General features: G+C 44.1%; 2 protein-coding genes across 2 annotated transcripts; both read right to left on the bottom strand.

The window, feature by feature from the left end:
• Window positions 1-3,713: 3,713 nt before the first annotated feature.
• Window positions 3,714-7,455, bottom strand: LOC123128844 (formamidase-like). The gene is made up of 7 exons (XM_044548945.1): window positions 7,121-7,455; window positions 6,639-6,876; window positions 6,360-6,550; window positions 5,614-5,849; window positions 4,906-5,149; window positions 4,691-4,798; window positions 3,714-3,920 (listed from the first exon to the last, which is right to left on the bottom strand). The coding sequence occupies exons 1-7, from the start codon at window positions 7,337-7,339 to the stop codon at window positions 3,855-3,857; spliced, it is 1,302 nt and encodes a 433-aa protein (XP_044404880.1). The 5' UTR covers window positions 7,340-7,455; the 3' UTR covers window positions 3,714-3,854.
• A 1,361-nt stretch (window positions 7,456-8,816) lies between these two features.
• On the bottom strand, window positions 8,817-12,345 carry LOC123128845 (putative FBD-associated F-box protein At5g56820). The gene is made up of 5 exons (XM_044548947.1): window positions 11,969-12,345; window positions 10,942-11,848; window positions 10,489-10,641; window positions 10,234-10,420; window positions 8,817-9,561 (listed from the first exon to the last, which is right to left on the bottom strand). The coding sequence occupies exons 2-5, from the start codon at window positions 11,818-11,820 to the stop codon at window positions 9,518-9,520; spliced, it is 1,263 nt and encodes a 420-aa protein (XP_044404882.1). The 5' UTR covers window positions 11,821-11,848; window positions 11,969-12,345; the 3' UTR covers window positions 8,817-9,517.
• Between the last annotated feature and the right edge of the window lie 26 nt (window positions 12,346-12,371).

Genomic DNA, 12,371 nt, shown 5'->3' with positions numbered 1-12,371 from the left:
TTAATTAACACTAAATATAATATGAAAATTATACAATTTAGTGATGGAGTTTATGTTAAAGAGTGAGTTATATAAAATCATATAAGTATAAAAGTTTAATATAAATAAATAAGATCTACATTACACTACAACAGAACGTTTAAAACTGCTCTTCAAATGTGAGACATTATGCAATTGTGAAAAAATAATTAATTAAAATAAACATATTTAATTTTGGAGGGTAGGATACACTTAAATGATTCTTGACAGTTTTTATTTTTGTAGGATTTTTAGCTGATTAGATCTCACATAATATTTCTTAATCAGTGAAACTAATTGTAAAATAAAATGAAGAGGAATAGGTAACTAAATTTTTTGTACACTGAATGAGAGCAAACTTAAGATTGTCTCAAATGAAGATTTCATGAACATGAACAATGGTACTCTTGCCAGGATGAACACCATTTTTGTTTACCACGTTGAAAAGAGCTATGGTTATTTGCATGATCAAATTTAACATTTTTTTGAAAGAAAAACTTTAGGATTTTGGTGGGACACGTAAGGGGACCAATGGTTAGCCCAATGTGGGGAGAACCAAGCACTTAAGCCACCTTGGAAGCGTGGTTACAAACTCGTTTTCCAAAATGGCTCCACTGGCTTCGCCACACCCACTACTTTTATGATTGAAATAACATTTTTTCCCTAGTGCAAGGAAGGTTTTTATGGAATGCACAACAATGGTTGCTATCATTGTGTTACCTTTTGCCAAAGGTGAGATGTCTCCACTGTCTCTATTTAACGGTGTTATTGCTTGATCACTTCGATGATAAATTGTCAACGTAAGGAAATTAATAAAAAAATCATTTAGGCACATTTTATGTTTTTCATCATGTTTTATCTAGATGATTACTCTAAACAATATTTATTTAAAACAAAATTCCCTGTCATCAACATATACTATGTTTCCATAAACATTCTCATGTTTCTAAACATCAAATTATTTGTTAGTGATTCCTACGGCAACACGCATGAGATCATAGTAAAGTAAGTTATTGAGAACTAAGGAGTTTGTATCACTATTTTAGTAAAAGTTCTTGTTCGTTATTTCTTAGCAACATAATCATATGAAAAAACAAGAGATAAAGTTACACCTTGAAAATGTATCTGATTTTTTTCTTGTATATGACAACAATAGGTAGTTGATGCTTTCGGCACACTAAAGATGATGCACTTGCATTTGCAAGGGCTGCTATGCTAGTTTCAATAGTAATCACAAGCAAAATACTTGCATGTCTTACATAACAAAAGTACAAAACTTTGCAGCAAGATAGACATTATGGCATATATGTATCTTCGACAAGCTGTTCAATGGGGAGAATGAGAGTTCTACCATTGAACTGGACGACTCCTTTGGTGAGACCAGCATGCGTTTTAATTTGTGCGTCTTATCCAGGAGTCTGAGGTCAAGGAGGCTTTAAAAAGGATGAAAGGAGGCAAGGCGATGGGCCCTGATTGTATCCCCATTGAGGTGTGGAAAGGCCTCGGGGACATAGTGGTAGTATGGCTAACCAAGCTTTTCAACCTCATTTTTCGGGCAAACAAGATGCCAGAAGAATGGAGACGGAGTATATTAGTACCAATCTTCAAGAACAAGGGGGATGTTCATAGTTGTACTAATTACCGTGGAATTAAGCTGATGAGCCATACAATGAAGCTATGGGAGAGAGTCATTGAGCACCACTTAAGAAGAATGACAAGCGTGACCAAAAATCAGTTTGGTTTCATGCCTAGGAGGTCGACCATGGAAGCCATTTTCTTGGTACGACAACTAATGGAAAGATAGAGGGAGAAAAAGAAGGACTTGCATATGGTGTTCATTGACTTGGAGAAGGCCTATGATAAGATACCGAGGAATGTGATGTGGTGGGCCTTGGAGAAACACAAAGTCCCGGCAAAGTACATTACCCTCATCAAGGACATGTACGATAATATTGTGAAAAGTGTTCGAACAAGTGATGTCGACACTGATGACGTCCCGATTAACATAGGACTACATCAGGGGTCAGCTTTGAGCCCTTATCTTTCTGCCTTGGTGATGGATGAGGTCACAAGGGATATACAAGGAGATATCCCATGGTGTATGCTCTTTGCGGATGATGTGTTGCTAGTTGATGATAGTCGGACGGGGGTAAACAGGAAGTAAGAGTTATGGAGACAAACCTTGGAATCGAAAGGGTTTAGGCTTAGTAGAACTAAAACCGAGTACATGATGTGCAGTTTCAGTACTACTAGGTGTGAGGAGGAGGAGGTTAGCCTTGAGGGGCAGGTGGTACCTCAGAAGGACACCTTTCGATATTTGGGGTCAATGCTACAGGAGGATGGGGGTACTGATGAAGATGTGAACCATCGAACCAAAGCTGGATGGATGAAGTGGCGCCAAGCTTCTGGCATTCCCTGTGACAAGAGAGTGCCACAAAAGTTAAAAGGCAAGTTCTATAGGACGGTTTTTCGACCCACAATGTTGTATGGCACCGAGTGTTGGCCGACTAAAAGATGACATGTTCAACAGTTAGGTGTGGCGGAGATGTGTATGTTGAGATGGATGTGTGGCCACACGAGGAAGGATAGAGTCCGGAATGATGATATACGAGGGTAGCACCGATTGAAGAGAAGCTTGTCCAACATCGTCTGAGATGGTTTGGGCATATACAACGCAGGCCTCCAAAAACTCCAGCGCATAGCGGGCGGCTAAAGCGTGCGGAGAATGTCAAGAGAGGCCGGGGTAGACCGAATTTGACATGGGAGGAGTCCGTTAAGAGAGACCTGAAGGATTGGAGTATCACCAGAGACCTAGCTATGGACAGGGGTGCGTGGAATCTTGCTATCCATGTGCCAGAGCCATGAGTTGGTCACGAGATCTTATGGGTTTCACCTCTAGCCTACCCCAACTTGTTTGGGACTAAAGGCTTTGTTGTTGTTGTTGTTGTTGTTGTTGTTGTTGTTATTGTGTATCTTCATATATATATACGTCTGATTTATAAATTTTCAAGTGTCTAGAATCAAGAAATCCCACATTACAGCTACAAGTCCACATTCCATTGTTGCAGTATGGCCTTGCAAACATGGTGCGAGGTGGCAGTGGATGCTGATCGGCGGTGCAGATGGCCGGGTCATGTTCAATGATAGTGAGGGCTTGTTGTAGCCATGGAGGTGCAGTGTAGGCTTATGGTGTATTGTCTGGGGCCAGTGGTCATGTCAAAGATTTACCATTGACAAACACTTGCATCGAAGGCATGGGATCGCCGGAGCATTTCAATGAGATGTTGGTGGTACCATCTCTTCTCGCCATTTGAGCTATGATTGACGTCTCAATGGAAGATCTTTGGCGGGTAGGCTACTTGCATATGTGTGCGTGTTTAGTCCGCGTGGTTGTGTCCACGTTCGGATCATGTGCGGTTGCATTATGGCTGGACACTTGCTCGGCCTGGATTATCATTGCTCCTTTTTTTCTATCCGTCTTGATGTAGCTTCGGTCTTGTATGACTTTGCTAGTCGGTGGTTTGATTTTTGTTGTGTGCATTCGTGTTGACTGTGTGCATCTTAGCTATGCAGAGGCCGGGTGTGTGCTTTTTGTGTTTGTATCCTCTTGATGCTCCATATTGAGCTAATAAAATCCACCCTTTGTCGAAAAAACTCCACATTCCATGTCGCACATGCAGAAATGATTGTTCAAATAATAAAGATGGTTATTTAAATTTATTATTAGACAATAGTGTAAACATGAATACATGATCACGCATTACTTTAGATATTTGACGTTGTGGTGCCCTTGTACCGCCTTAGTCTTGTGCTAACATATATGGTCCCCTGTACGTTCATCTCAGAACATCCGGAAATCTTCTCAACTTTGGTCCATTCCCCAGGCGTTTTGGTTTTATATCCTGTGTTAACAAATGAAATGTCATGCACTGGAGTTGTAAATAAAAATACTCATAACACTGAAAATGCCTATGAATGAAGGAGATACTCTACTACTGACATGTTCTACCTTACAAGCTAAGCAAACTACTTCTCCCTTCGTTCCTAAATATTTGTCTTTCTAGATATTTCAACAAATGACTACATACGGAGCAAAATGAGTGAATGTAGACTTTAAAATATGTCTATACATCCGTGTATGGTAGTCCATTTGAGATCTCTAAAAAGACAAATAGTGAATATCGCTTCTCTTGCCAACATACACCGGTCAAGATCATTTATTCTTAGGCAACGAGATTATTTGCAACAGAAACATGGGTAGTCTATATACAATTATACATATCTAGTACTACTACTACTACTACTACTACTACTCCTACTACTCCTACTCCTTCAGCCTGTTACTGATTAGACTGATGTTTCCATTGAGTAACTGTGCACTCTTTAGGATGCAAACCTAGCAGTATCGACATTGATTTGATGTGATACAAAAACCTCTACACATATCTCTACTAATTGTCAATGGCTCAATGCACACCACTATTTGGTTTTCTCAAAAAAAAAGTTGCAAAAAAAGCTTAAGGTATATCCAAGATTAGACGAAAGGCATGAACCACAACCTTGTTATATTCTTATTAAGAAAATGAAAAATAAAAGGCCCAAGAATTAACAGATATGATTCACATGGTTTAAAATGTCCAGAAGACAGTTTGTTGCGGCCAGTACATGATACCTGGTCGAATATCACTGTAGGGATGGCAAGTGTCGCCACTGCATTAGGGGCGTCTACTATTCCAGATATCCTACCTTCACATGGACAGCATGACAGTAAAATATAGACCTGCATACAACCCAAAGTCAAGAACATTTGATAATATCCCTCTTACATGATATAGACCTGCATACGACCCAAAATACATTGTGATAGTTAATAATCCTAGTGCCTACCTGCTCCTTGGAGTACCCAAATCTAGAAAGGTACTCAATGGCGTTGAGAACTGCACGCTTGTAGGCAACTGATGCATCAAGGAAATGTTGTTTCCCTGACTCATCCACGCTGATGCCCTCGAAGACTAACCATTCCGAGAAATGCGGCTCCACCGGACCTATCTCAAAGATAGGATTTACATGAAGTGGTGATGGACCAACAGGAGTCAGGTATTCCTTCATGCCACCTCTTATGATCTCACACCTACGTGAAATAAATCATTAGAGTTTCACAAGCACGCCGTGAGAAGTAAATCACATAGACAATTCTTTTGTTATGCAACTAGCAAATTCAGCAACTCATGTAAGCTTAATCAACTGAGAATTGCAGTTTGTTAGGCTTAGGTACGATATAAGTTGATAATGTGGTGAAATATAGCTATGCACTAGTATCTGTTTCTCTCTACGCTCTGCCCCATCTGAATCTGACAGGTTTCAAGCAAGCAGCTGTTAAGACTCAAGATGCTTCCTGCTACTGTGCCAACCTAGTTTCTTGATAAAGAATGTTGAAACTTAACAATGGGAATTTCTATTACATTAATGGATCTAGGTTGTCCAGTAAACAACTACTCCTGAGATACCACTCATACCAGCCGCATTTAGAATGTAGTTAGTGTGACAACTGACAAGTATTGAAAAGTGTAGAGAAGAACAAATTAAGGTAATTACTTTAGCTCAAGGAATCCACTCATTTCTATTGCTCCGCAAAATGAAACTTCACCGTCTCCTTGGGAGAAGTGCATATCACCAGTACTCAAATTTGCTCCTTCAACAAATACCGGTAGATAAACCTTGGAACCTCTGCCTAGATTCTTTATGTCACAGTTTCCACCATTCTCTCTTCCAGGAATTGTTCTTGCTGCTTCATTTGCAATTTTTTCCCATTCAGCAGTCCCTTCCTGGGTCTGCAGAACATTGCATGCCTTGTCAACATAGCTCTTTGACCATATATAAACAAAGTATCGATGAACATATGGGACTTGAGGTTGTTTGGATTGCTAATTATATGAAGCTGACCACTGAATCTGATTTGTTTTTCCTGGCTGGCAATTCAATTTTGTGGAGTATATTCTGTTAATCTGTTCAGTCTACCTATGCCGGCGGTGGTGCTATTTTTTGTTGTTAACCTTTCGCAAACTGTTCTTTGACTCCGTGTCGTGGTGGTTAGCCAGACTTGGTCTATCACCTCTGTAACGAGTGTTTATTAGAGGATTAGAGATCTTCTCAACTTCATCAAATTTGAACTAAAACCAAGTCATTTATTGTGGGACAGGGGGAGTAAATAGTATCTGCGTCCAAAAACTATTGTACTGGAATTATGGGCCATAAAACAAGATTAATCCTTTTTTATTCATTTTTCGAGAAAACGCAAGCTTGCATCTCAGATGCATCGGCAGAAAGGAAGCACGTCATACCTTCCCAAGTAAGCAGTTGTGGGAGGTTGGTAAGCTAGCAAGGGGTCTCTGGTGTAGAACTTGACACAATTTCAGAGACTCATGACCCGCCTCGACCAATTCTCTTTCCCTTTGGTTCCATATATTGAGAAGCTCAGCTGACGGTGCAGTTCCCACTATACCAGGATGAGTTAACCCCGGAAATCGAACACCTGGTATGCACAAAATGAACTCATTTAAATGATCCAAAGCTCATAAATATGATTCATTTAAAGTAGTATATATAGCAGCAACTTGTACCTGGTATCTGAGGGGAGTGCGCGTAAATTCCTTCGAAATACCAAATGGCTTTCCTTGCACTCGGGAAGTGGTCAGTTAAGAACCCACCTCCATGCTCCCTGTCAAATGTTCCAGTATAACCCCACTCGTCACCAGGAAGCGGGCCGAGGTTGCAGATCTCCACGGCAAGAAGATCACCCGGTGAAGCTGGAACCCCTTCGGCATCGACCACTCTAAGGGGGCCGCTGAGATAGTGAGGCTGTGGAAAACCCATATTCAGTTTGTTGGCACAATTAACACTTGCTTTTATTTGATGCACGCATGAGAGAAATCCTACTCTACTAGAATAAACAGAACATCAAACCATAGTCAATGAACATGAGCAACTTCCAAATCCGATCTAGCAACATTGAACGATCTTCGGCGCCTTGTCTAACGAATCCGGCAACTATGCATGACACAACATTTCATCCATAAAAGTAAGTAAATGCATATATACTTACAGCTGCAAAATCCAGAGATTTGATATCGTCCGCCGAGTCATCATCTTTAACTTGCCCTCCGGTGCAATCGACCATCTCAACACGGAATAATTCCCCTTGAGTCACATCGGCGACCGGAGGGATCTCCGGGTGCCAGCGGTTGTGGAGAGGAACCTCCTGCTCCCATGGCTTCTTCTTTACATCTATGGGCACTACAAGCCTCGGAGTGAGAGGAGCCATGTTAATTTGTTATGCCAGCTTCAGAGTTCAGAGCTTCATCGTCCCTTTGTAAGGCACCCTTACTACACGCATTAATTCCCGGAAAATGGCGACGTGTGGCCGGCCGAGATGGAAAATCTTTGAATGCATTCAGGCGTTGTGTGTGTAGGTGGTGCGTGCAGCCTTGCAAGTGCAGCACATGCAAGCGCAGCCAAAGCTCGCTGATGCAGCATGTCTGGATGTATTCTCACGTCACCCACCGTTTACGAACGGTTCAGCGGTACTGCAATAATGCAGCCGGCGGAGGGTGGCGTATTGTTCGTTGTCTCGCATGCGTCTATGAATTACTGTTGGGCAAATAAGCCGCGGCGGACATGTCGAGCACGTGTATGGGCGCGTCGGGCCCGTGGCGGGGTCGCGTGTGTGTGCGTGTGAGAAACATGGGGGTGCGCGTGTGTGCGTGATCCCAGTGCGTAGGACTAGGGCCAGACCATTGGCGAGGAGTGCGGGGTGCTCGTGTGCGTTTTGTTGGAGGCCCGCCGTGAGCAGCGCGTGTTGGAGCGTGTCGTGGTCACGCGCGAGGCAGGCGGATCGCGGGCGTGAGGGAGAGGGAGCGAGGGTGCGTGCCCGGGCGCAGTGATCATTGTAACCGCGTGGTGTGGTGCTCGAGTTCGAGCTTGAGTGAAACAGCTGTTGTTGCGGCCGTGGTGTTCGTGCGCCGGCAAAATCCACTGTCCACGGCGTCTCCTTCTTCCTCCTTCCTTCTTCTACCTCGGTTTGTGTCACAGAGAGCGAGAGCGATAGGTAGAGAGCAGCAAGGGCGAGCTAGGGTTTAGGGCGGTAACAACATTTGGTACCAGAGATGCTAGTATTTAGTTACGTTTCACCCCGCACAGCACACATACGCTTTATATTTATAAATCTTGTTCAAGAATTTGTCCGATTAACTAGTTAACTACTTGCCAATTAATCCCTACTCATAGGGTCACCGAGTAGCCGATAAACTGATAAATCGTTCAATTAATGAATCAACTTGCCAATTAGCCTATTAATACTCTACTCGTCAGCTAACCGAGCAGCTACTAGTTAACGATTTCGTCAAGAATGTTTACAAATTGTTGAAAGTGAAACTGGATTTATAGTGTTCAACTGGATGGGATAATGGGCACGACATGATTCGGCATGTGTGTGCCCTCAAATTGAAACGGTCAGGCTGGCCTTCTGGTCGAGTCTCGACATATATTCTTAGTATATCACCATCGCCGGCCAGCCGGCCGACCGGCCGGCGAGGCGATGATTGGATCCTGGCTGATTAAGAATTCGCCGCTACTGCTCACTGCATCCGGTCAGCAGAATGGCCGCCGCTCCACCCCTCGCCAAAACAAACAGGCAAAACCGTTATTTATTGATCAATCTTTGACTAGCTAGCACGTACTCCAAAAAAAAAAACAGCTGAACCTTAAACAGTCGCTCTGTTCTACACCAGCATGCAATCGAATTATACTAAAGGATGATTAACAGGAACCGAAAACTGATTCATAATAAAGGGTGTCATATACCCCCAACTGATGTGTAAATTAATAAATTGGACATGTTAGAGCGGGCATGAAGATTGCGGAAACATATGAAGCACCAAAGAAATGACAGCCCTGCCATTGTCGATGACCGACAAACACACCGCGGCTGAAGAAGAAGATGCATGCACAGATATCAGGGGTTGACTCCTTGAAGCCGGGTTCCGGTGTAGCATCCCATCCCAGACAAAGCCCAACATGGCAACATCTCAACAGTCTGCACCTAAGATGTAATGAAGCGAGACTTGCTGCAAGACAAACTTACGCAGTCAAACAGGGCACACGAGCCCGATTTCCGTTAGACATGGCAAAGTCCCGGCCCAATTTCCAATTCTGATACGTATACAGAGCAACCTTCTGACTACTAACCATGACACAGCAGGACTTGAACCAACCTGAAACTGTTCTGGTCATCTGGTGAGTCGCACCCAACCCAACATCCAACACTGGCCAGATCTTTTCAGGGAGAGGGCCGGAAGGTAGAAAGCGAGAAAACTAAATGTAGCGATAATGGCCAGCAAAGGACCGCCCTTACAGACTAATAAAAGGCTTTACCCCTACAATACGACCGAGCCCACATCTTAGTTGCCTTGAGTGGTGGAAGCAGCAGGGCCTGGTGCAGCACCTACAAAGGAATCACTGCCTGCGGGTCCTTCTGGAAACTGAAAACTGCACAAAACATACAATGCACAATAAGCTTGGGCTTGTGAGGGCGACATATACATGAGCACTCAGATAGGCCTCAAGACTCGAGAGGGTTCGCGCAGTACTGTCGCATGCGTGTAACTTGCATATCAATCTGATGAAACGACAACAGGCTAGGAGCAACAGCGAAAACAAGAAGCCAAATGCAGTTTCTCTTTACTAGATGGACACGAAACACTACACTCTAGGATTATGTACTCTGTTATTCTAAAAAAAAGGGATTATATCCCCTGTCAGCTGGAGATTTTCAGTAAAATTTAATCTATCAGCTAGAACGACAGCAAAGGTAAACTGCATTTCGAGATAAAACAGCTCCTAGCTTCATCAGTAAATATACAGTGCAAAGAGAAGAAGGTCAACACAACTAATTTTGCACGAATGGCACTGATTTATAGGATGAACGGCGATGTTTTCTAACTAATGTAGTCCAACCAGCATTTACAGAGTAATTAAATTTGTTGGAATTTAAAGGCCATTCTGAACTCCACCAGCGTGCAATCCAATTAATATTAAAGGATAATGAATACTGAATATGAATGGATTTATAAAGCTAATGTAGTTACAGTAGAAGTGTTAGAGCAAATAGGAAAATTGCACAAACATATTGGGCATGAAGAACGAAAATAAGCGACTTACAGTATGAGGGTGAGGATGGAGCCTTTATGCTAATGCGATCACGGAGTATGCCACATGCCCATAAGATCTTCAAAATTTTGCGAATGTCCTCATCAACCTCATCACATTCGATGTTGACAATCTTGAGGTGCGCACACATGAATGATTGTTCTATTGGTTTTTGGGCCCCTCTTGCTCTAGTGAGGCTCTATATAATGCAAAACACTCAGTAAGACAATAGCACATATGTGATGATACCTTATACACAGAGCATACCTTTATACCACCAAGCTGAAGAGTGAGCATCTCAAGAAGTGGAGAGTGTTGGAGAATGCAAACTAGGTCAATAGCTGTGAACCATTCATTGAGTAACAAAGTCTTTAAGTTGAAAAATGTTGGGCACCATTCCAAATCCCATGTATAGATAAACTGGACAGATTGCAAATGAAGAAAAAGAAGTCAACATCGGGTTGATACTTTTAGTTCCAAAAGTAAGGACAAAACTAGACCTCAAGCACCAGAAGTATCACACTTTATCCGATTAAGACACTATGTTACTAATTCATTGACTTGAGAGCCATTGGTATAGACAGAATCATGGAAGTATTGAACTGTGGTAATGAAAAGAAAGCAAGTTGCTTATATGCAGATCTAAGAATTGATATTACAAGGGAAACTGCGGGTAGCAAATGACACTAAGGGTAAGAAAGGCAGTAAGTGCAAGCATACCACTTGACGTACAGCTATCAACTCCAAATTGACAGCATTGGACAGACCATTGAGAAGCACACCCCCCTCTTCGGGATAAGTATGACAACCACAGTCATACAAACCACAACCCTTCAGGCGCATATCTTCACACCAATCGTGACATGCACGGTCAAGCCCAACATAGGCTGTTACTAGAGATGGCATGTCCTCAAGGAAAGGGGTCACGCCATCAAAATCATCAACTTGCAGTGAGACAAGATCCGGTGCACAAATCCGAATGCGGAAATCCAAAGGGACCACGCAGAAATCAGTGATGCAGAGACGCTTGAGTGACTTGGATGATATCTTCTGCACATAAACGTTGCAATGCCGCAGCTTGAGATCCTCTAATACCGGGCAGCCGCTGAAGTCCAAACCAGGGAATTCTAGGCAAACCCAGTGAAGGTCTATGGTCTTCAGGTGCTGGGAAATGAGAGGCACATCGAATATTGGTGGGTCAAGGCCATCAATGTCCTCGACGTCAACGGGGCTGAGTGTGAGCTCCTCGGTCTGGCACGCTAGGACATAATCAATCAACAGCTTGGTGGTGTTTGTGAACGCTTCCGGTGGATCACCAGGATAGACATTGATCTCACACTTGACGAGAGGCGAGTGCCCGCTGAGGTTGGTGACCAGCTTCGCTAGCTGTTCGAAACGCTCGCAGCTACAGGCACTTGACCTCTTGTCAAAGAAGAGGATCAGGCTGGTCGCGCGTCTCCAAAGGTCATGCCACCGGGTGTCGAGCACGCAGGTCTGCAGGGCATCGTCCGCTGGCAGAAAGGACAGGACATGCCGGAGGAGCTCGTCGGGCAGGACACGGAAGGGATCCTCGCCGCTGCCAGAAGCAACCGTATGCATTCCGTCGAGCAGGTTGTGGGCAACCCTTCTGTAGGAGAGGACAGAAATGAGCAGACCATAGATCGAAGCCCTAGGTGGAATGTAGCATCACCAAATCGGTGAATTTGATCTAGCGTCGAGCTGTAAAGAAAGGTACGCATAGACCCACCTCAACTCGGGGACCGCCGGAAGCGCAGGTCGCCGGCGACCGCGGCCCGCGGGTAGTGGCAGATCCGAGGTCCTCCTCACCAGCGCGTGCCCGCCTATGGACCCCGCGCCAACGTCCCTCTCCACACGCGTTGGACGGGTGCAAGCAATTAGCGAGCGAGCGGCCGACGGGAAGCCCTCTGTTACTTGGCGCCGGAGGGGACTAGTGGAGCACCTGAGCAGTGGAAGAAGGGGTGGCAGCTGGGCCGCGGTCCCGGGCACGGGGGGTCGACGGCGCGCCTTGACCCGTCGTCTGCACGCAGCAAATCGCCGGCGCAAGATAGGGTCGTGGCTCACTGGCTCTAGTGAGGGGGAGAGACGAACAGAGGAGGAAGAGGATCAAATTCCTTATTTGTCCATTTCTT

Source organism: Triticum aestivum, chromosome 6A (genome assembly GCF_018294505.1).
Source record: "Triticum aestivum cultivar Chinese Spring chromosome 6A, IWGSC CS RefSeq v2.1, whole genome shotgun sequence".
NCBI lineage: Eukaryota > Viridiplantae > Streptophyta > Magnoliopsida > Poales > Poaceae > Triticum > Triticum aestivum.
Note: the sequence above shows the minus strand (reverse complement) of the source record. Positions and strands in the feature narration are given on the sequence as shown.

What these genes read in the sequence shown, in the direction of transcription:
- LOC123128844 (XM_044548945.1), bottom strand. Translation starts at nt 7,339, where the DNA reads ATGGCTCCTCTCACTCCGAGGCTTGTAGTGCCCATAGATGTAAAGAAG. An exon ending in AATCTCTGGATTTTGCAGCT is followed by an intron (nt 6,877 to 7,120) that starts GTAAGTATATAT and finishes GGTTTTCCACAG; the next exon opens with CCTCACTATCTCAGCGGCCC. An exon ending in CTACAGTGATATTCGACCAG is followed by an intron (nt 3,921 to 4,690) that starts GTATCATGTACT and finishes TTGTTAACACAG; the next exon opens with GATATAAAACCAAAACGCCT.
- LOC123128845 (XM_044548947.1), bottom strand. Translation starts at nt 11,820, where the DNA reads ATGCATACGGTTGCTTCTGGCAGCGGCGAGGATCCCTTCCGTGTCCTG. An exon ending in TGATAGCTGTACGTCAAGTG is followed by an intron (nt 10,642 to 10,941) that starts GTATGCTTGCAC and finishes CAATCTGTCCAG; the next exon opens with TTTATCTATACATGGGATTT. An exon ending in TCCATCCTCACCCTCATACT is followed by an intron (nt 9,562 to 10,233) that starts GTAAGTCGCTTA and finishes TGTTTTGTGCAG; the next exon opens with TTTTCAGTTTCCAGAAGGAC.